The sequence below is a fragment of the Cebus imitator genome, unplaced genomic scaffold (genome assembly GCF_001604975.1).
Source record: "Cebus imitator isolate Cc_AM_T3 unplaced genomic scaffold, Cebus_imitator-1.0 Scaffold19, whole genome shotgun sequence".
NCBI lineage: Eukaryota > Metazoa > Chordata > Mammalia > Primates > Cebidae > Cebus > Cebus imitator.
The window spans coordinates 10,549,655-10,569,111 of NW_016107334.1; the positions used below are offsets into that span (position 1 = coordinate 10,549,655).

The 19,457-nt window shown below is 51.0% G+C and overlaps 1 protein-coding gene across 2 annotated transcripts in view; it reads left to right on the plus strand.

Moving 5' to 3' along the window:
* LRRK1 (leucine rich repeat kinase 1) overlaps positions 1-19,457 on the plus strand; it is a 141,221-nt gene that overhangs the window by 113,237 nt on the left and 8,527 nt on the right. For both annotated transcript variants that reach the window (XM_017518832.2, XM_037735080.1), the window contains 10 exons: positions 2,548-2,719; positions 5,038-5,201; positions 6,184-6,323; positions 8,694-8,943; positions 9,822-9,988; positions 10,123-10,320; positions 12,145-12,422; positions 14,036-14,230; positions 15,162-15,313; positions 18,348-18,465. In XM_017518832.2, coding sequence (XP_017374321.1) covers positions 2,548-2,719; positions 5,038-5,201; positions 6,184-6,323; positions 8,694-8,943; positions 9,822-9,988; positions 10,123-10,320; positions 12,145-12,422; positions 14,036-14,230; positions 15,162-15,313; positions 18,348-18,465 — 1,834 coding nt within the window. The remainder of the gene's footprint in view (positions 1-2,547; positions 2,720-5,037; positions 5,202-6,183; positions 6,324-8,693; positions 8,944-9,821; positions 9,989-10,122; positions 10,321-12,144; positions 12,423-14,035; positions 14,231-15,161; positions 15,314-18,347; positions 18,466-19,457) is intronic.

Here is a 19,457-nt window from a genome sequence, read left to right on the forward strand (position 1 = left end):
GGTGTGTGTGTGTGGTGTGTGTGTGTGGTATGTGTGGTTGGTGTGTGGTTGATGTGTGTGTGGTGCGTGTGGTTGTGTGTGTGTGCGGTGTGTGTGTGTGGTGTGTGTGGGAGGGGTGTGTATGTGTGTGGTGTGTGTTTGGTTGAACAAGATCCTCATTGCGATCACTACCAAGTTCTCACCGAGGCTTATTGTACAGAAGGTTAGAATATGAAGTCAGCCTGCTGGAATATGAATCTCAACTACCACCTTCTTTCTCGTCTGCATAATGGGGATAATATAATTACTATAAGTATGATAGTTGTTGTGAGGATTAAATTAGATAATACATGTGAAATACTCAGAACAGCAGAAAGAAACAGGAGCAGGCACGACCCAGGGCCTGCTATATGGGAACAGACACGGATCAATATGTGTTAAATGCTCAGAACAGTGTCTCTTAAGCCCCCAAGACATTTTGTATTGACAGTCCAGTTACAGTGACTGTTTCTTTGTGGTAAGTACTCATAGTCATAGTGTCTGGTTCTATACCTATCCAGGAATCATGGAATACATTTTGTCTTAGTGCAGGCATAACGGGTCCCTTGTGCCCTAGGCAAGTCCCAGCTCCTGGCAACATCAGCTTTCTAAGGCTGCTAGGATCTCTGGATCCGTGCTGCTCCTCTGAGCGTGGTCTCCCACCTGTAGCGAACCCCTCCAGCCCCTCGGAAAACCTCCATGAACCCCCGGAAAGTACCATACAGTTTTGAGCCTTTGTGCCTTTTCAGGAGGAAGGTCCTTACCTCTCAGCAGACTGAGAAAGGCTACAGCCCCCGTCGGAGGCTGGCTCAGTGGGGTGGATGAGCCAGCACCCTGGTGCAGACACCGAGGTGTTGAAAAGTAGAGGAATAAAAATCATTTGCCAATCAGAAATGAGGGACTTCTCAGCCATCGCTTTCATCACAGATCATGTCAATGCCAGGGTGTGAGGTTCATCAAACACATGAGTAATTTACCTCTTAGGGCCTGTCCTGCCGACTCTCTGGTCATTCCCCGGGATGGCCTTTCCCAGCTCATAATTGCTCTGAAACCTGGAGCCAGCAGTCTCCGCTACCACGAAACCACTGCTTACCTTGCGAATGGCTTCCGTGGCCACTTGGAATCTCTTCATTCACCTTGCCACCTTCTAAAGCTCTGCCCTCAAAAACATCATAGAGCACCTCTTCTGGGTGCCACCGCACTTCATGCTGGTGAACCTTGGGACAGAGAATGGCCCCTCCTACTCTCCAAGTACCCTCCAACAAGGGGAGAGAAGAACAAGAAAGCCACAGGGCAACGCCACTGTAAGAGGGTCACGTGAGAGACCCAGGATGCATGAGACGCAGCGGGAAACGCAAAAAGAAACAGCAGGCACGGCCCAGGGCCTCCCGTATGGGGAACAGACACTGAGCAGAGAGAGGAATTGTCAGATGTGAAGGGATAAGACAGGACGCTCTGATGGAGAGGCAGCTAGCGGGAGGTTGGGAATGCGCTTTCACCCAAGACCTGAAAGGCAGCAGAGGCCTGCTGTTTCAGCATCGTGTCTGCTGCACCATCCGCACAGCCCCTGTCTACCTCCCCAGCCCTGCCGGGGGGGGATCCTTTCTCTTCCCGTGGTGTATCCATGTGTCAGACCGTGTAAGTCAGAGCCGAGACTTGCGCCTGTGTGCTTAGCCCATGAGCATTCATTGACTTTTCTTATAGTTCAGGGAATATCTTCCAGAAAGTTCTAAGGACATTTATTGGCCCGAAATAGATTTATTTTAAGATTAGGAGAGCTGAAGGCAAAACCTTTGTTGGGAAAGGATCCAGCATCTACGCACCCAGGGGGCTGTCCCGTGCCTGTCCGGTCCCTGCCCCCACAGCCCCACAGCACACAGCTGTTGCTGGTTTTCAGGCACGCTTCTGGAGGGACCTCCCAGGTCTCAGCTGTTTTGAGATGACAACAGACTTGAAATCCTTGCTGACACAATGATGCAGCGTTTTTATGACCAAGAGCCTTATCGTAAAAATCCCTCTTTTGCACAACACAGGCTCATTCTGACTCTTAAAGGCAATTGCCTCGTCTCCGCTGGCCAAGAACAATAAACAGCTTTGAAGGCCAAAAATGTTTCTCTGACCCTAATATCTGCACCGTCCTTGAAACCCTGAAGCTGTATTTGTTTTTCCTCCATCAACCAAAGTTAATGTTAAGCGATTCCCCAACTGCAACCCCACCGATGGAGACTTGAGCCCTTTGCTACGCCTGACATTTGTAGGACCACAGGTGTGTTCATGTCTTCCCTTAGCCGCCTTCTAGTCTCTGTCTTAGAAGCCTTGATAGACATATTCATGGGACCTGTCTTCATTGTCCTTTGAAGCATTTATTCTCAGTATAAAAACCGCACTTCTCTTACTAACAGAATTCCGAGGGCCCTGGGAGGAAGGAGCCCAGCAGCCTGAGGGGCTTCAGCGCAGCCTCTCCCCACGCCAGGCCGTCTGCTGGGAGCTTGGGCCTCGCTGTTCACCATTCCCCTTGATGTGTTTCAGCTACCTCCTGCCTCATCTCCTTCCATCTAAACCTGGCCTGGACACCCACGGCATGCGACACCCCACAGCCAACACCATCCAGAGGGTATTTAAGATGAGCTTCGTGCCCGTTGGCTTCTGGCAAAGGTTCATAGCACGGATGCTGATCAGCCTGGCGGAGATGGACCTGCAGGTATTATAGCTGCGGTTTCTGCATAGGGGGTGCCCAAGGGGCACCTGCAGTTGTACCCTCGTGAGAGGGGAGTGCCCTTTGCTGGGGGGCCCTGCTTGGAGACCCTTTTCCCAGAGCGATACCACTGATGCAGTGCCAGGGTGCAGGTGTGGCATGGGCTGCTGGTCAACCCATGTCAGCCATCCTGTGAGTTCCAAAGCAGCACCCACCTTAGACAGAACACACCGTTTATAAGTGGTGGTTCTAAATGTTAGCCCGCCTCAAAATCACCTGGAGTTGGTTAGAACACAGTTTGGTGGGCCCCACCCCAGAAGTTCTGATTCAGTAGGCATAGACAGAGGTCAAGAATTCACATTTCTGTCCATTCCGCAAGGGATACCACCGGCCCCGCAGCCACGCCTGGAGAACCGTGGCTTAGAAGCACGGCTTTGCCATCCTGGCTGTACACTAGGCTCGCCTGGAGGAGGTTCTCAAAGACACTAACCACACTCCAGCCGATCAAACAGGATCTTTTGAGTGTGGCATAGTGTTGAAAAGTGATTCCTCTTTGGTTTTTTTAAGGCTCCCAGGCAATTCCCCTGTGCACCCAGTTTGAGAACCACTTGTGCAGAGCTTTACATTGCTCTGGTAACGCTGGAGACCCAGCCCAAGGAGTTCGCTTCTGTGGGCTTACCTGGGGTTATGGGAACGAGTCCCAGCTGTCAGGCAGCGTGAATTTCATGCAAGGCAGGAACATGGAAGCAATATTTGCTACAGTGGTATTTTTCAAAGTGGCTTTCCCACACCCACAAAATCAGCTTCACCTGGGGACCTGTGAGGAATGCACGTTCTCAGGCCCCACCTCAAACCCGCTACATGAGAAACTGCAGACGGAACCCCGCACTGGTTTTCACAAGCCCTCCAGGGGATTCTGACACACCTTTGGTTTTGTGACCTCCTGGCATAACCCCTGACTGTCAAATCCTTGACATTAAACTCCGTATGAGTTTACTGTTGCTACAACCTAATTAGAAAGCCTTATTGAATTATAACTTCTCAGCTCTATAAAAATGTTCTTTGATCATCCCATTTTACAGAAATGGTAAGAAAAATAAACGCAAAAGCCTTAACGTCCATCGTGACATTAGCGGCCTGCGCTGGCGGCGAGGGAGATTTGTTTATAGCGTCAGAAGTTTGCACTGATTGAAGGAGTGGGTGCTGGCGCTCCGACGTTCCCATCCCTCTGCCCTCCCTTTGAACTCTGTGTCCTGCTGCGTTCTCAGGGGAGGGTCAGGAAGCACTAGCGTGGTGGGAGGCCAAGCTCACAAGTGGGGCCCAGCTGGGCCTGGAGGCTGGGGCGCCCTTCCGGGCAGCAGCATCCCTCACTTGAAGTTAGGAAAGAAGTGCTATTGAAATTCAGATGGGTGGCAGGAAGGGAGAAAGAGTTCCGTCCCATCGCTCATCAAAGCCATGCAAATTCAGGCAGCAGGGAGACGCCACTTTTCATCCATCACATTAGCAAAGGGCTGAGCCGTAATCCCCAGCCCTCGGCACGATGCGGCCCTGCGCACACTGGTAGGTGGTGCACAGGACAGCCTCACCGTTCAAATAGCGATTCCTCAGGAAGCATCCAGACCTTTAAAACATCCAGGCCTTTTGGCACATAATCCCGCTGGTAAACATCTAAACGAAGGACATCAGTTTGAATCAGAGAAAGCTTTGTGCCTTTCTTATGTGCCTCACACGGTTTTCAGGGAGCAAAAGATTGGAACCAACTTACCCTTCCAGAAGAGGGTGGTTGGGGAAATGGCTACACTTGACAGAATATTAAACTTTAGAAAAACGAATTTAATGTGTGATTTTAATGGCATAGGAAAAGTGAAGTTTTTTAAAGTATACAAAATTAGAAATCCAATATGGCTTCAGCTGTTTTTTATACATATATGGAGACAGAAAAAAAAAATCCTGGAATAATGCATACCAAAATCTGAATGATCTCTCTGCTTGGTGTTAAATTAGTGTTTGGTTTTCCTTTTTACATTTTTCTGTATTTTCTACATTGTCTGAGTTTTTGCTCGTAAAGTCAGAAAAGGGAAAAAAATTTAAAGGACAGCCTATGTTTCAATTCTTTGGAAAAACTGTGTTTCCGGAATGCCCTGGAGACCCCATCAGATAATGTAACGTTTAATTTGGCAGCAGGGATCAGCGGCGTGGAGGAGAGGGTGGGAAAGACGGCGGTCATTTATCAAGATGGGGCCCAGCCCGGCCTCCACAGAGCTCCGCCCAGGGCCAGCGAGGAGCCCAGAATACTTAAGCAGGGTCTTTTCTCTGTCTTTCAGCTGTTTGAAAACAAGAAGAATACTAAAAGCAGGAACAGGAAAGTCACCATTTACAGTTTTACGGGAAACCAGAGAAATCGCTGTAGCACATTCAGAGTGAAAAGAAATCAGACCATCTATTGGCAGGAAGGGCTCCTGGTCACTTTTGATGGGGGCTACCTCAGGTAGGAGCATCTGGAAGCCCACCTGTTGGGCCAGCAGGTGCCACAGCAGCCACCCGGGGCCACCTCCACAGGATGTCTCATCCTCTTGGTGTCCAGAATTGTGCTCCTGAGAGCGGCTTGTCATGGCAGCTTGCTAGAAATGTGAGGCCCTCCCATGAGTGTCCCAGAGGCTTGGGTCTCCTCACCCCGGCTGAGCCCCCCTCGCAGGACAGGAAAGGCAAAGGCAGATGTGGTGGCCACAGCTCAGGACTTGAGGGACACAACAGCCATTGAGCTCAGGAGAGCTTTGAGCACCTCCCACGGTCATTCAGGTCACCTTGGTGACCTTGCAGCCATCCTGCCCATCCCCTTGTTCCACCAGAAGCCAGGCTGGGGACAGGGGGTGCTGGGACTCCTCAGCCCCCATCTCCACTGCCCATAACCAGACACAGAACTCACCCCCCTGTGCCATTTATTCTTGGTCTTTTGAGAGCGATAGAACTAAAGTCAGCTCAACAGGCTTAATGAATGATACGCACCAAGATTATTTTAATATTTACGATGAACTTTGCAAAATATTCTTCAGCTCTGAGAGGAGAAGAAGTGAAAGGGGAGATAACTTTACAGAGGGCTTGATTGGGACCTGCCGCTTCCACATAGAGGTTCTCACTTAAAGCCCATGGCTGCCGCTGCACAGATGAGAACCCTGAGGCGCAGGGAGGTCCCAGAACTTCCTTAGAGCCTCACCTGAGGGTCAGCTCCCAGGCTGAGCGTCCCTGACTGCAATCTTCCTGGTGTCTCCTTCACCAGGCCAGGTCCAGGGCAAGAACCAGGCAGGGCCACACACACACTACGCACAGGGAGGAGTCCCCCATCAGTCCTGCAGGCCACAGACCCCCTCCAGGTCCCCAGAGGTTGAGTCCTGTCCCTGGGGGTGGGGATATCATCCCAGGGACCCCCAGAGCCAGATCACAATGGGCTCCTTTCGGTTTCTGGATTGCAGTGTGGAATCTTCTGACGTGAACTGGAAAAAGAAGAAAAGTGGGGGAATAAAAATCATTTGCCAGTCAGAAATGAGGGACTTCTCGGCCATGGCTTTCATCACGGATCATGTCAATTCCTTGATTGATCAGTGGTTTCCTGGTAAGAGAAGGTGCTGGAAACAAGCCCTTGTTCATGCTAATATTATGAATCAGGGTGGGACTGCTTCTTTGGGGGAAGGACAAAAGTCCCACTGGGATTTGGCCCAAGAAAACCAGGGTGTCTTAACAGGCCTTTTATGGGAGTTCTAGCCCTGAGAAGTCCAGCTGTCACTGGGGGGAGTACCATGGGGAAGATGGGGTTCAGACTCCACTGGGAATTTGCAGGGAAACAGCCTGCCAGCTGCCCACAGGCATGGCAAGAAAGATGACACTGGTACCACAAGCTGTCCACAGAGATGCTCAGTGTGAGCTCACACATGTCTTGTCTTCACAGTGAGGCCAATGTGGCTGGAATCAGGGGGGAGTCGGCAGATGGAGATTTATCTCCTGTGCAGGGACAGGGATGAAGGGAAGCTGGAGCCACCAAGGGGCCTTGCCCTCCTTCCCTGCCGCCCCACCCATCCCAGCAGAGATCAACCCACTCAGCCCTTTTCAGACCCTTTGGATCTGTTTCTTCATTGACAGTTCACTCAAAAACAAAAAAAAAACACTTTTGAGCAAAGTTGCTGAGGCCCCCTGTTTGTTTTGCTCTGGGGTAGAGAGGACTCCCAGAGCAGCCTGCAGGGAGGAAGGCCATCGGGGCTAAATGGAGCAGGTAGCTGTGGGGGAGGCTGCTCTGAGAGCCTCAGGCCCTGAACACTGGAGGCCAAGCAAGCGAGTGGTGGACGGTGGGTTTGGAATTACAGTGGCGCCCCGCAAGCCTCGGCATGTCCCCCAGCCTCCTGGGCCAGCCTGCCTGTATGCGATGCCTGCATCCCAGAAAGCATCAGGGAAGGTGGCAAAAGAGCAGTGGTGGCGTGCACTCAGGAGACACATTCCAGATCCCAGGGCATTAGAAATAAGGCCTGGAGTCGTAAGGGAAAACGAGCACTTAGATAAAGGGTTTCTCAGCAAGGCAGGTTTACTCTTGTGCAGGGGGGTGCCTTCCATGTGGCTGGTTGCTACGAGAGCACACACAACAAAGGAGAGTAGAAGCTTTTATTTTTAACACGACTCTTGCTTTTGTGCCCTTTCCCCATTGGCTGGGGTCAGACTGCACAATTTAAACTAGACTTGATTGGCTAAACATTTAAACTTTCTTAGATACGGTGGATGGGTGGACACATGATGGGAGAGAGAGGAGAGAAGGAGGGGTCATCTGCGGCAAACTAAAGAGCTGGTCTTTCTTTAAATAGGAAAGGAATGTGAGCGCGTGCTGATAACGCTCCTGGTGCTGTGGCATGCATGGGCATGTAGTAAAGTCAGAAGAAAAGGAGAAGAAAGGGTTGGGGGTACTGGGAATGAAAGAATAAAAGGTTGAGCTGGCTGTTTGAAGAGAAACCTTGCCGTATCTCACACAGGGTCTGGTCTCTCTGACAGGGTTGGGGTCCTTACTGTGTCAGCAGGAAGGCTGACCCACAAGGAAAAAGGCTTAGTAAGGAGCCCTCGGAGAAGACAGCTGGGTGTGTGTGTCACGGTGATTTGGGAGGCACTTGGCCACCCAAGGGGGCCCTTAGAACCGTGTGAACCCTTCTGAGCACTTTACAGCTCCCCGCCAGCCAATATTCCCCCCACAGCAGGTGCTGGGCAGTTTGACAGGTCACCTGAGATGAAAAGGGCTCAGGTGAGCCCCTGAGACAGGCTGCCTGGAGCCGGCATCCCCAGCCAGGGGCCCCTTCCCGTGGAATGCCTTGCACATGGACCTGCAGATATCAGATATGCCTGGAAAGTTCTAGGCATCCACCTCCTACCCTGCATGAAGGAGACAGTTGCCCACCCTGAGGGCACCTCCACAGGGCACCTTGGAGGGTGTTTCTCTGCACCTCCTAGCAGAGGCGTGTGAGGGAACCCATGTCCAATGACTCAGTTTTGTCTGTGATCATTTGCACTCATTTCTCCCCCTGCATTGCCTTCATAGACATTGTAACCGGGATGTTTCTCGTAAGAAGGGCGCCTTACACACTGCGGTGGTTGGCTTGTTGGAGGATAGCTCAGACCCAGTCTGCAGTGACCTGTTAGGGCCCAGTCATGCAGGCGGGATCCCCACCCTCCTCTCAGGGCCCCCAGCCAGCCTGCTCAGTGTCCCGACTCCTGGACAGTTCTCAGAAGCATTCTGAACCCTCTCTAGACACGTGTTTCAGGACAAACAATCGCGCTCTCCAAGAAAAGGCCCCTGAAGGTGGCACTGGGTTTCAGCCTGTCTCTTGGGTACAGGCCAGGCCAGGCAGCTCCCCTGCTGTGAAGGCCTCAGGGCCTGGGGTGCAGAGTGCTGCTCGGGAGCCCCACCTGTGCCACCTGCTTGTGAGCTGTCTCCTGCTCTGTTCTTATTTAGCCCTGACGGCCACAGAGAGCGACGGGACCCCACTCATGGAGCAGTATGTGCCCTGCCCGGTCTGCGAGACGACCTGGGCCCAGCACACAGACCCCAGTGAGAAATCAGAGGGTGTGCAGTACTTCGACATGGAAGACTGTGTGCTGACGGCCATCGAGCGGGACTTCATCTCCTGCCCCAGGCACCCGGACTTCCCCGTGCCGCTCCAGGAGCTGGTCCCTGAGCTGTTCATGACCGACTTCCCAGCCAGGTATGCCCAAAGGCCCCTCCCAGAACACAGCGCAGGTCACAGGGCGGCACTCATTATGTAATTGCCGAGTGATCTCCAGGAAGACCCCTCTGGGGCCAGCAAGAGCCCCAGCCATCGCTTCCCACCAAATCACAGTACCTTTTAGGTTCCTATCCTTAGCTGCCTGAAGGGAACAGGCTGCTGGCTTTCATTTCGGAGGCCTTGGCAGGCCCCGCTGGGAAAGCGCTTTGCAGGTGCAGCCGCCCTGCCTCCCCCCACACCACCCCCTTTCCCCTCTTAGCCAGAGCTGCTCTCTCCCAAGTTGCCTCTCCCTTCTAACTCCCACCCAGCCAGCTCTCAGGGGCCAGCAGGTAAGCGCAGCTGGAGCTCCTGGGGAGTTCAGGAAGGGGAGAGCTCCCACCCATAGCCTCATTTACCTTTTTTGTCAAACGTTGACTCCTATCTGTGGCCCTAGCACTGGGCATTGGAACCCTCAAATCTGTTCTTAGAGCTGATTCTGCCTATGCTGACCCAAGATGATAACTAGGGAAAGAATGTGGGAGGAAACAGGAAACGTCATCTTTCAGAAGAAAACTTCCACAGGGGTCCTTCCTCTACAGCCACCACTTCCCTGGGCTTCGCCCTGTGGCAGCCATCACCACCTCTGAGGCCACTCCTGTCCCGAGCCCACTTTACAGGGGAAGCTGGGGCTTGGCAAGCCTGCATAACCCACCCAGGCTTGCCCACCTGCAAGTGACAGGGCCGGGGTAGCCCAGAGCTGTCCAGTCTCACAGATGGCTTTGGACCATGACATTCAGCTGTGGGGACGAATGACCCAGCCCAGGACCCACCCGCATCGGGGCAGGGGCAGTGTGGCTGACGCTGGGTGTGTGTGGCAGGCTCTTCCTGGAGAACAGCAAGCTGGAGCACAGCGAGGATGACAGCAGCATCCTGGGCCAGGGCGGCAGTGGCACCGTCATCTACCGGGCCCGGTACCAGGGCCAGCCCGTGGCCGTGAAGCGCTTCCACATCAAGAAATTCAAGAACTTTGCCAACGCCCCGGCAGGTAAGCGGGGCCCAGCTAGATGCTGTTTTGCTCAGACCTGTGCTTCCCATGTCTAAGCTCTGTGCCACCTCTGAGGCCCAAGGCCGAATACACCTGGGTCCTCCTGCTGGCTGACACTGTGCTGTCCCCGGCAGACACCATGCTGAGGCACCTGCGGGCCACGGACGCCATGAAGAACTTCTCGGAGTTCCGGCAGGAGGCCAGCATGCTGCATGCGCTGCAGCACCCCTGCATCGTGGCGCTCATCGGTATCAGCATCCACCCACTCTGCTTCGCCTTGGAGCTCGCGCCGCTCAGCAGCCTCAACACCGTGCTGTCCGAGAACACCAGAGGTATTGCGGGTGCCCACCCAACCCCGAGACCCAGAGCCCCAGGCGACTCCTGCCTGGCATGGGGGTAGAGCCTCAAGTGGCCTTGCCAAGTCCAGGGCATGCCCAACCCGTGGCTTGTGTGACCATCCCCTGGGTGTGAGGCCAGGCACCTTGCCAGGTCCAGTCACTGGGCAAAGCCTTGGGGAGGACGGGTGTGCACACGCTGTGGAGTCAGGTAAGACCAGGCTCTGCTGCGCTCTGCTGAGTTTATTTGCCTGTTAAAGGAGGGTGATAACAGCCCTCACTGGGAGGGCACCAAGCACAGGAGCTGCATTAAATCACTTTTATTTTTTTTTGTGTGTGATGGAGTTCACTCTTGTTGCCCAGGCTGGAGTGCAGTGGCGTGATCTTGGCTCACCGCAACCACCACCTCCTGGGTTCAAGCCATTGTTCTGCCTCAGCCTCTTGAGTAGCTGAGACTGCAGGGGAGCACCACCACACCCAGCTAATTTTGTATTTTTAATTGAGACAGGGTTTCTCCATGTTGGTCAGGCTGGTCTCGAACTTGTGACTTTAGGTGATCCGCCCACCTCAGCTTCACAAAGCGCTGGAATTACAGACATAAGCCATTGCGCCCGGCCTAAATCATTTTCTTAACCCCACATGCATATCACTGCGGAGACTCTGAGATCCTGGGGCCAATGGGACCATATCATATTTTCAAATAAAATTTTAAAGTAATTTACCTTGAGAAATGAGCAACTAAGAGTTGCCAGAGGGTGAAAGGTAGCTGTCTTTTGACTAGGGAAGAAGAAATGCTGTTAAAATCAATCACTCCTGCTTCAATGGAAGATAATTTTATAAACAGAATTCTTTATTATTTTTTAGACGGGGTCTGGCTTTGTTGGCCAGGCTGGAGTACGGTGGTGCGATCTCAGCTCACTGCAGCCTTGACCTCCTAAACTCAAGCAGTCCTCTCACCTCAACTTCCCGAGCAGCTGCAAGCACACACCACCACACCCAGCTAATTTTCCGTTGCTGTTGTGTTGTTCTTGTTTTTGTAGAGATGGCATTTCACCCTGTTGCCCAGGCTGTTCCTGAACTCCTGAGCTCAATCCATCCGCCCACTCTAGCCTCCCAAAGTGCTGGAATTACAGGCATGAGCCACCACGCCCAGCCAAACATAATGCTGATACTTGCAACTCGCTCCTTGACGTAGGACAGCCTTGGCCCGAGATGAACTCAAGGATGTCGAATCCTTGGTGGTTCAGCAAAAGTGTCAGCAATTCCAGGAATAAGATATCATGAATGAAGCTATAGTGCTGAGCGTTTCTATCCTAAATACTATTTCACTTAACCAGGCCATTCTCTGTCCCTTCTGGCAGCCTGGAGAATAGTGAGAATGTGTCAATAGAATATAAGGTATCTAGGGGCCAGACGCAGTGGCTCAGACTTTCGGAGTGCAAGGCAGCCAGATCGCTTAAAGCCAGGAATTCAAGACCAGCCTGGCCAAAATGGTGAAATACCGTCTCTACTAAAAATATAAAAATTAGCCGGGCATGGTGGCATGGGCCTGTAGTCCCAGCTACTCAACTTGGGAGGCTGAGGCACAAGAATTGCTTGATCTTGGGAGGCAGAGGTTGCAGTGAGCCGAGATCGAGATCGTGCCACTGCACTCCAGCCTGAGTGACAGAGGGAGGCTCTGTCTCAAAAAAACAAAGATTAAAAAAAAGAATATAAAGTATCTAGGGAGATAAGAAAACAGAAAGACAGCTGCTATCATGATAATTTGATTCTATCAAAACTGAAATTTTGATACATTTGAAAATTGTTTTACTTTGCAAGATTCTTCCTTTATACCGCTGGGACATATGCTCACCCAAAAAATAGCCTACCAGATTGCCTCGGGCCTGGCCTACCTGCACAAGAAAAACATCATCTTCTGTGACCTGAAGTCGGACAACATTCTGGTGTGGTCCCTTGACGTCAAGGAGCATGTCAACATCAAGCTATCTGACTACGGGATTTCAAGGCAGTCATTCCATGAGGGCGCTCTGGGCGTGGAGGGCACTCCTGGATACCAGGCCCCAGAGATCAGGCCTCGAATTGTATATGATGAAAAGGTACCTGCCCCACCCACTGCCATCCCCTAGCCCAGCCCCACAGGGCAGGAGCCCAGCCCTGAGGCTAGCCAGGCAGTTCTGGAGGCACCTGCAGCTTCAGGGCTCAGCATTCCAAAAGCACGTTCTTTTCACCCTCCCTTGCGCAATGAGGGAGGTTCTGCCTTGAACCAGAAGGGCGCAGGGGCCTGTGTCTCCCTGCTTATGACTTCTCCTTAGCCTCAGAATTCTCAAACCTCAATTCAGAAACATCATAGAGGCTACAAATGGTAGATTAAGAGTCCAAGATAGAAACAGGTCAGGATTTGGGTTTCAACTCACATTTAGATGTGCCCAATGAGGACACAGGACCAGCCTTGCAGTGTCTCAGGAGGAGCAGACAGAATGAGGACGCTCAAGGCCCCTGGCCTTAAACCCTGGTCACAGGGTGCTGGCCAAGTTGAATGCCAAACCAGGGGAAGAGTAAAAGGACAAGCTGGCATCCCCGGGCAATGGCACTGCCAGCCTCAGTTGAGACAATGACTACATGCTGATCTTCTGATAACATTTATCCCTGATGGCTATTTGGTAGATGCAGGGACACAGACAACTGGAAATCATCTGGCTATGCAATGTATCATGTCTAGTGTCAGCCGTGTTAATTAATCACCCAGCATTAAAGTTTCCTTGTCTATAATTTCTTATTATTTGGTGATTTTTCAGATGGTCATTGACTAATTGCTGTAGGAATGACCTGTGCACGTGTGGATTAGCTCAGCACCTGTGACTGTTGCCTAAGATAGAAAAGGCAAATCAGAGCAACAAAAATAAGAGCTTCATCATAGCAGGTGACTTCGACAAGGAGGTCACCTTGAAACTCAGATGATCATGGACACATTCACAGTTAAAATTCTCAAGTCTATCTCAGCCATTCTCCTGCTAAAATGTTATTTCCTGATCCTTATAGGGGTCTGTATAAATCTTTCCTTGCTGGACCTTTTTGTGATTATTAAAATTAGAGGAGACACTCCTTTTTTATGAGTTGCGTACACAGCACTTTTAGTACCAAGCACATTAAGCCGAGGGTATGTGTTTACCCCCTTGTCTTGGTACTCAAGGGCAAGGACCATGGCCTGCTTGGAGTCCTTAATCAGTGACTATCAGCAAGTTCTCAGTGTGTTTTATTGAATAGAAGGATGGATGGATGGGACAATGGACAAATGGACAGTATGGTGAGAAGTTGGATGGATGAGTGGATTGAAAAGAGGAAGGATAGGAAGACAGATGGATAAATATGCAAGATGGTCAGTTGGATGAATAGATGGATGGACAGATGAGAAGAATGGATAAAATGTGCAGAAAGACAAGCAAATGGATAGGTGGGTGGGTGGATGGATGGTTGGATGGAGAGGTGGATGGACAGAAGGATAAGAAAATGTATAGATAAATGGACAGAAGAGAAAGTGGGTGGTCAGATGGGTGGATGGATGGATAAATGGACAGAGGGACATGGTCAGGTGGTTGGTTGGATGTTTGTTCTTGTCTAATTGTGTCTCCCTGCTCCCTCCACCTCAGGGCCAGCTTGTGAAAGCCACTGGGCCCAGGCAGGGACCTGACTTGGCTTGCTCTGTGCCCAGGTAGATATGTTCTCCTATGGAATGGTGCTCTATGAGTTGCTGTCAGGACAACGCCCTGCACTGGGCCACCACCAGCTCCAGATTGTCAAGAAGCTGTCCAAGGGCATTCGTCCAGTTCTGGGGCAACCGGAGGAAGTGCAGTTCCATCGACTGCAGGCACTCATGATGGAGTGCTGGGACACTAAACCAGAGAAGGTACCCAGGGCACAGAGCCCAGGGCCCTGGGTCTTCCTGCCATGTGGTGGAGGCTGTGGGTCCCCAGGGTGTGCATGTGTGACTGCCCACCCATCACAATTGGTAACCTTTCTCTGCTCATTTCTTCTACAAGTTGAGATTTGCTGCTCCTAACATACTGTTTTCATTTCCTTTGTGTGTGTGTGTCACTCTTAGAAAACAAACTTCCTTTTCCTCCCCAACTTTTGTGTTACTTCTCCATGCAAACAAAGTAGCTCAACTCCTTTATAGCAATACAGTCCCTATGCAAGAACAGAGAGAATGAGGGTGTCTCTTTGTAAAGTAATGGGGAAAAGATTTGGTTGTGAGAATCAGGGATTGTATTATTTAGTGTTAAGGCTAGTTTTTTGTTGGTCATCTTTTTGTGTTTTTGGAAGAGGCTAACGGTTTTAAAGTTAAAACTTGTTTATCAAATCAGGTAGAGCTAGTTTAATGTATCGGGAGCAAACAGGGTATTATTTAGAAGAAGGTATGGGCATGGTGACATGGACCTATAGTCCCAGCCACTGGGGAGGCTGAGGCAGGAGGATCACTTGAGCCCAGGAGTTCAAGGGTGTAATGCGCTATCATCGCACCTGTCAATAGGTTCTGCACTCCAGCTTGGGCAATGTAGTGAGATGAAGAATGTATGTCCTTGGGCCTGGGTTGGAATACCTGGGGTTCAGTTTACCTGACCAGATGAGCTTAAGTTGTCATAGCCAAGGACGACCCAGTCACTTGGATGGGTTTGCTCCTGACATCTGAAGCTGTTTCAGCCTCTTGTTTGGATCGAGTCTGAATGAACAGAATCCCTCATTCCTCCCTGGTTGGAGCTGGCTGATCTCATGGGCAGAACTGGCACCAATCTGGTTGTAAGTGACCTTGCTCCCTTCTGGTGGCCCCTCTCCCTCAGCGACCGCTGGCCCTGTCGGTGGTGAGCCAGATGAAGGACCCGACCTTTGCCACCTTCATGTACGTGCTCCCCTGTGGGAAGCAGACAGCCTTCTTCTCGTCCCAGGGCCAGGAGTACACTGTGGTGTTTTGGGACGGAAAAGAGGAGTCCAGGTAAGCTCCTGTCACCTGCCCTGCCGTCTTTATGTTTGGGGTGGGAGGCCACCATGGAATTTGGGAACAGAGTCGATGTTGACCACAATGAGAATTATTTAACAGACAGTAAGGTTCAAAAGCTGGTTAGAGTCCACTCAAGAGAAAGCAGGAGGGGCAGAAGCTGAGTTCACACAAACAGATGTGTGTGAATGGTTTTGTGGTTAAGAGACACCAAAAATGGGTAGTATCTGCCAGGGTGTTTGGAGACATGAGGGTGCTGTGGTATGTGCCTACAATCCTAGCCACTCAAGAGACTGAGGCAGGAGAATCACCTGAGCCCAGGAGCTCAACTTTAGCCTGAACAGCACAGCAGGACCCCATCTTTTAAAAAATTAGAAAATTTAAAAATATTTTTAAAAAAGGAAATGAGACCCGTCAGCCTGGTTATGTGACTTTCTCAAGTATGTTCTGCTGCTGCAGATTGCAGGAGGGGTAATAGGGTGGGTTTAAGCAGAGTTGGGGTTTTGCCAGGAGGGAGAGGGGGCAGGGGCATTGGGGTATTCTCAAGGGAGTGATACAGAGATGGACCATGGAACCTAAATGAAGCCATAAATTCAGGGAGGACAATGGAAAGTACCAAAGAATTCTAGGTCTTGCTAGAGTTAAAAAAAAAAAAATCTCAAGAGTTATGGTATTAGGTGGGTGAGCCCAAAAACTAGGAGGTGGTGGTCAGACAAGGTATGCTTGCCATGGGGTGAGTGGGAGACGCACAGTCACTGGTAAAGATAGCATCTGCAATGTGACCTTTGGAGAGGGTGCCTGGGGTAGAGTGGGCAAATATCACTAAGGAATGAGCTTGAGCCATAACAAGATAAACGAAAGACGTCACAGTTCCTTAGGTCAGTCTTCGTGAGTTTGCATCAGATTTTATGCCACTAAGACTGAGTGTTCTGACACAGACATACTCTAAGAAATGATGCGCTAAAGAAGTTTTTATGACTGGGCATTGTGGCTCATGCCTGTAACCCCAGCACTTTGGGAGGCTGAGGCAGGTGGATCTTTTGAGTTCAGGAGTTTGAGACCAGCCTGGGAAACCTGGCAAAACCATCTCTACAAAAATAAATGAATAAATAATAGAAATTAGCCAGGAATGGTGGCAAGCACCTATAGTTCCAGCCGCTTAGGAGGCTCAGGTGAGAGGATTGCTTGAACCCAGGAGTTTGACACTGCAGTGGACCATGATTGCACCACTGCACTCCAGCCTCAGTGACAGAGTGAGACCCACTCTCAGAAAAAAGACAAGTTATTCTAAAAGAGAGCAGTGGAGCATGCCTTCCTGAGGGGATGTACTCTAAAGACAAAACAAAAAGCAAACATATTAATTAAACAGGTTTCAGTAATTATATTGTTGGTAGTACTGTTATGATTGTTATTCTAAGAAATTGCTTGTGGTCGTGGAGTAAATTAATGAGTAATTATGTTGCTGTCATTGGAAACCATGATTTTCAGCATGGGCTAAAGGGGAAAGAGATATAAAGTAGAGTAAGTAAAAGCCTGCAGTTCTAAATTGATTGGACAGACTCGTGATATATTTGAAGAAAAATAAACACATATTTCTCAGTTCTGCTCACTGCAAAGGCCTAAAAACAAGGACCAACCAAATGCCAATGTGCACCCCTGAGACCCAGACTGTGGTCTCTAAGTACCAAAGAGAGCTAGGGCTCTTCAGAATCATGGCAGAGTCCTGGTCTGGGGCAGGAAGTGGGCCTGGAACATCTGCCACCCCAGAAGTAAGGACACCATCAGACACTTCTGAGGGCAAATCAGAGGGCTTGGAGCCAGACTGATCCTGGGAAGCTGGGCTGAGCCCTGCTCTGCCGGCCTAGGAACACAGAAACAGCAGGTACCTGAGACAGTTCTGTTCAGGGCTCAGGGGAAGAGAGAGGCCTCTTCCTGTGTCCTGCAAAAGTTCTCACCGCAGCCTGAAGAGAGACTCACTCACAAGAAGGGAGGGGGAGGCTGGCCGGAAGCACACGGGCAGCCAAGCAGGGGAATCAGGGTGGAGCCAGACTTGAGATCTGTCTGAGAATTAAGGAAGGAAAGGAGGTGGGAGAGGCAAGGCAGATGAACAGGTAAACAGGAAACGCATAGGACACAATTCCAGTTGTGGGAACAGGGGCAGTTATTCTTTATGACTCTATCTTTTTAACTGTTTTCAAAGTAAAAGCTATTTAGAATATCCTAGTTTTGTTTTTCTGATGCATAAAAAAAAGATGGAAAAAAGAGGAAAATGTACCTGAAGGAAGTTTTTGTTTGCTGTATTTTCCACCATTTCTATCATCTGCAAATACGTTATCAGTCAACAGTGGTGAAGCTTTTTAAAGTTTGATGGCAGGAGAAACTTTATTTTGAGAACTTCTATCCACGAGTTCAACGTATCCTCTTGAGTTTGAGGGATGGGGCTGTGTGATATGGGGCACATAACTTCCCAGCCCCATCAGCTTCAGCCTCCTCTTCCGTGCAGTAGGTGCCCAGGATGCCCGCCATGGCAGAGGGGAGGCAGTGATGCTGGGGACAGCAGCCTGGTGAGCCAAGGCTCTCACAGTCGACAAGCACCAGTTCTCAAAGCATTTGTGCTGGAAGCACATTTTGAGTGTTCCCCACCTCCCCAACCCAATCTCCTCTGGAATTCTCCCAAATTGTCTTTAGCCTTGGATTTGTCTTCTCTGCAGTGAGGAGCTCCCCACATCACAGGGGTGGGAAGGATACAGCCAGTGGGAGGGCTCCTCCTTCATGCTGGGGGCAACCATCTCAACCCGCAAGGATCACAGAAAGGGGGCAGCCTTCTTCCCTCAGGAAAGCCCTTCCTGCTGGCGATGGTCAAGCATTACCCTGCGGGCAGAACCTGGCTCTGCCCTCTCAGAACGAGCAGGCTACAACCCTGGGTGGGGGCAGAGGAGATAGACGAGGCTTGCAGCTGGCAGGCCAGGCCCCGGCAAAGGAGGTACCCCTGGCCCCCAGGTACTAACCGCACAGTTGCCACCACGTATAGGAACTACACAGTGGTAAACACAGAGAAGGGCCTCATGGAGGTGCAGAGGATGAGCTGTCCCGGGATGAAGCTGAGCTGCCAGCTCCAGGTCCAGAGATCCCTGTGGATGGCCACTGAGGTAAGTGCTGCCCGCAGGCCTAGCCAGGTGGGCCCCACCAGGTGCAGCCCCTGGGTGGGGGCCACTTTCATAAAAATACAGGACACCAGCTCAAGCGAATTTTCTGATAACCCTCAGAGCATCCCCGTGCAATCCCAGAGTAATGCCATGAGCCCCGTGAAATAGCGGCCTGTCACAAGGGGTGGCTCAACCCTGCCTGCTGCCGGCTGGCGGCCGGGATTAGGGATGGTGACGACCAGATGTAGACCCTCAGCAGGAGAAAAGACCCAGGAGGCTAGGGGCGTGCCTGGGTTTCCCATAACACTGCTGTCAGTCAGCTCGGAAGGCCTCTTGCCTTCACATCAGAGAAGTCACTAGAAGGCCCAAGGAGCTGTCTTCTGAGAGATCCTGAGAGAGCTGGCCGGACACAAATGTCCTGAGGCTGTGTGTGTGGGATAGAAAGGGGCAGCTTTTCCCCAGGGTACTTTGGAAGTGCGTTCAGATACATGCCACAAATCTCAGAAGCATCCATACCACTTAGGCCTCAGGAATCCGTGTTAAGAAAAATCTGACAACAGATTAGCCAAAGTGTGTGCGCCCCAGTCACAGAAGCCAAGAGATGCCCCCGCATCATTTCCTCCTGGAATGAGCGAGAGCAGGGGCTCTGCCTAAAGCATGCTGTCGGTGGAAAGAGCAGTAAGAAGACAGCGTTGCAGCGTAAGTCTGCTTTTGCCGGTACCACGTGCACACACAGACACCTCAGGAACTTCTGAGACGCTGTGCCCCCAAATCCCAATAGTGCTTTTCTCTAGGGAATAGATTATGGGCTATTTTCTGTTTCCTCTTTAGACTAGTCTGTATTTTTCAAAGTCTCTACAAAGAACAGAAATACATGAGCAACCCATCAGAACGTGTCAATCCATGTTACTTTTCAAGACCTATAGGGGATCCCCAAGGCCGAGTGCATCCTCATGAAAATGCCTTGGGAAATGCCAGGCACTTTACTGGGTCTC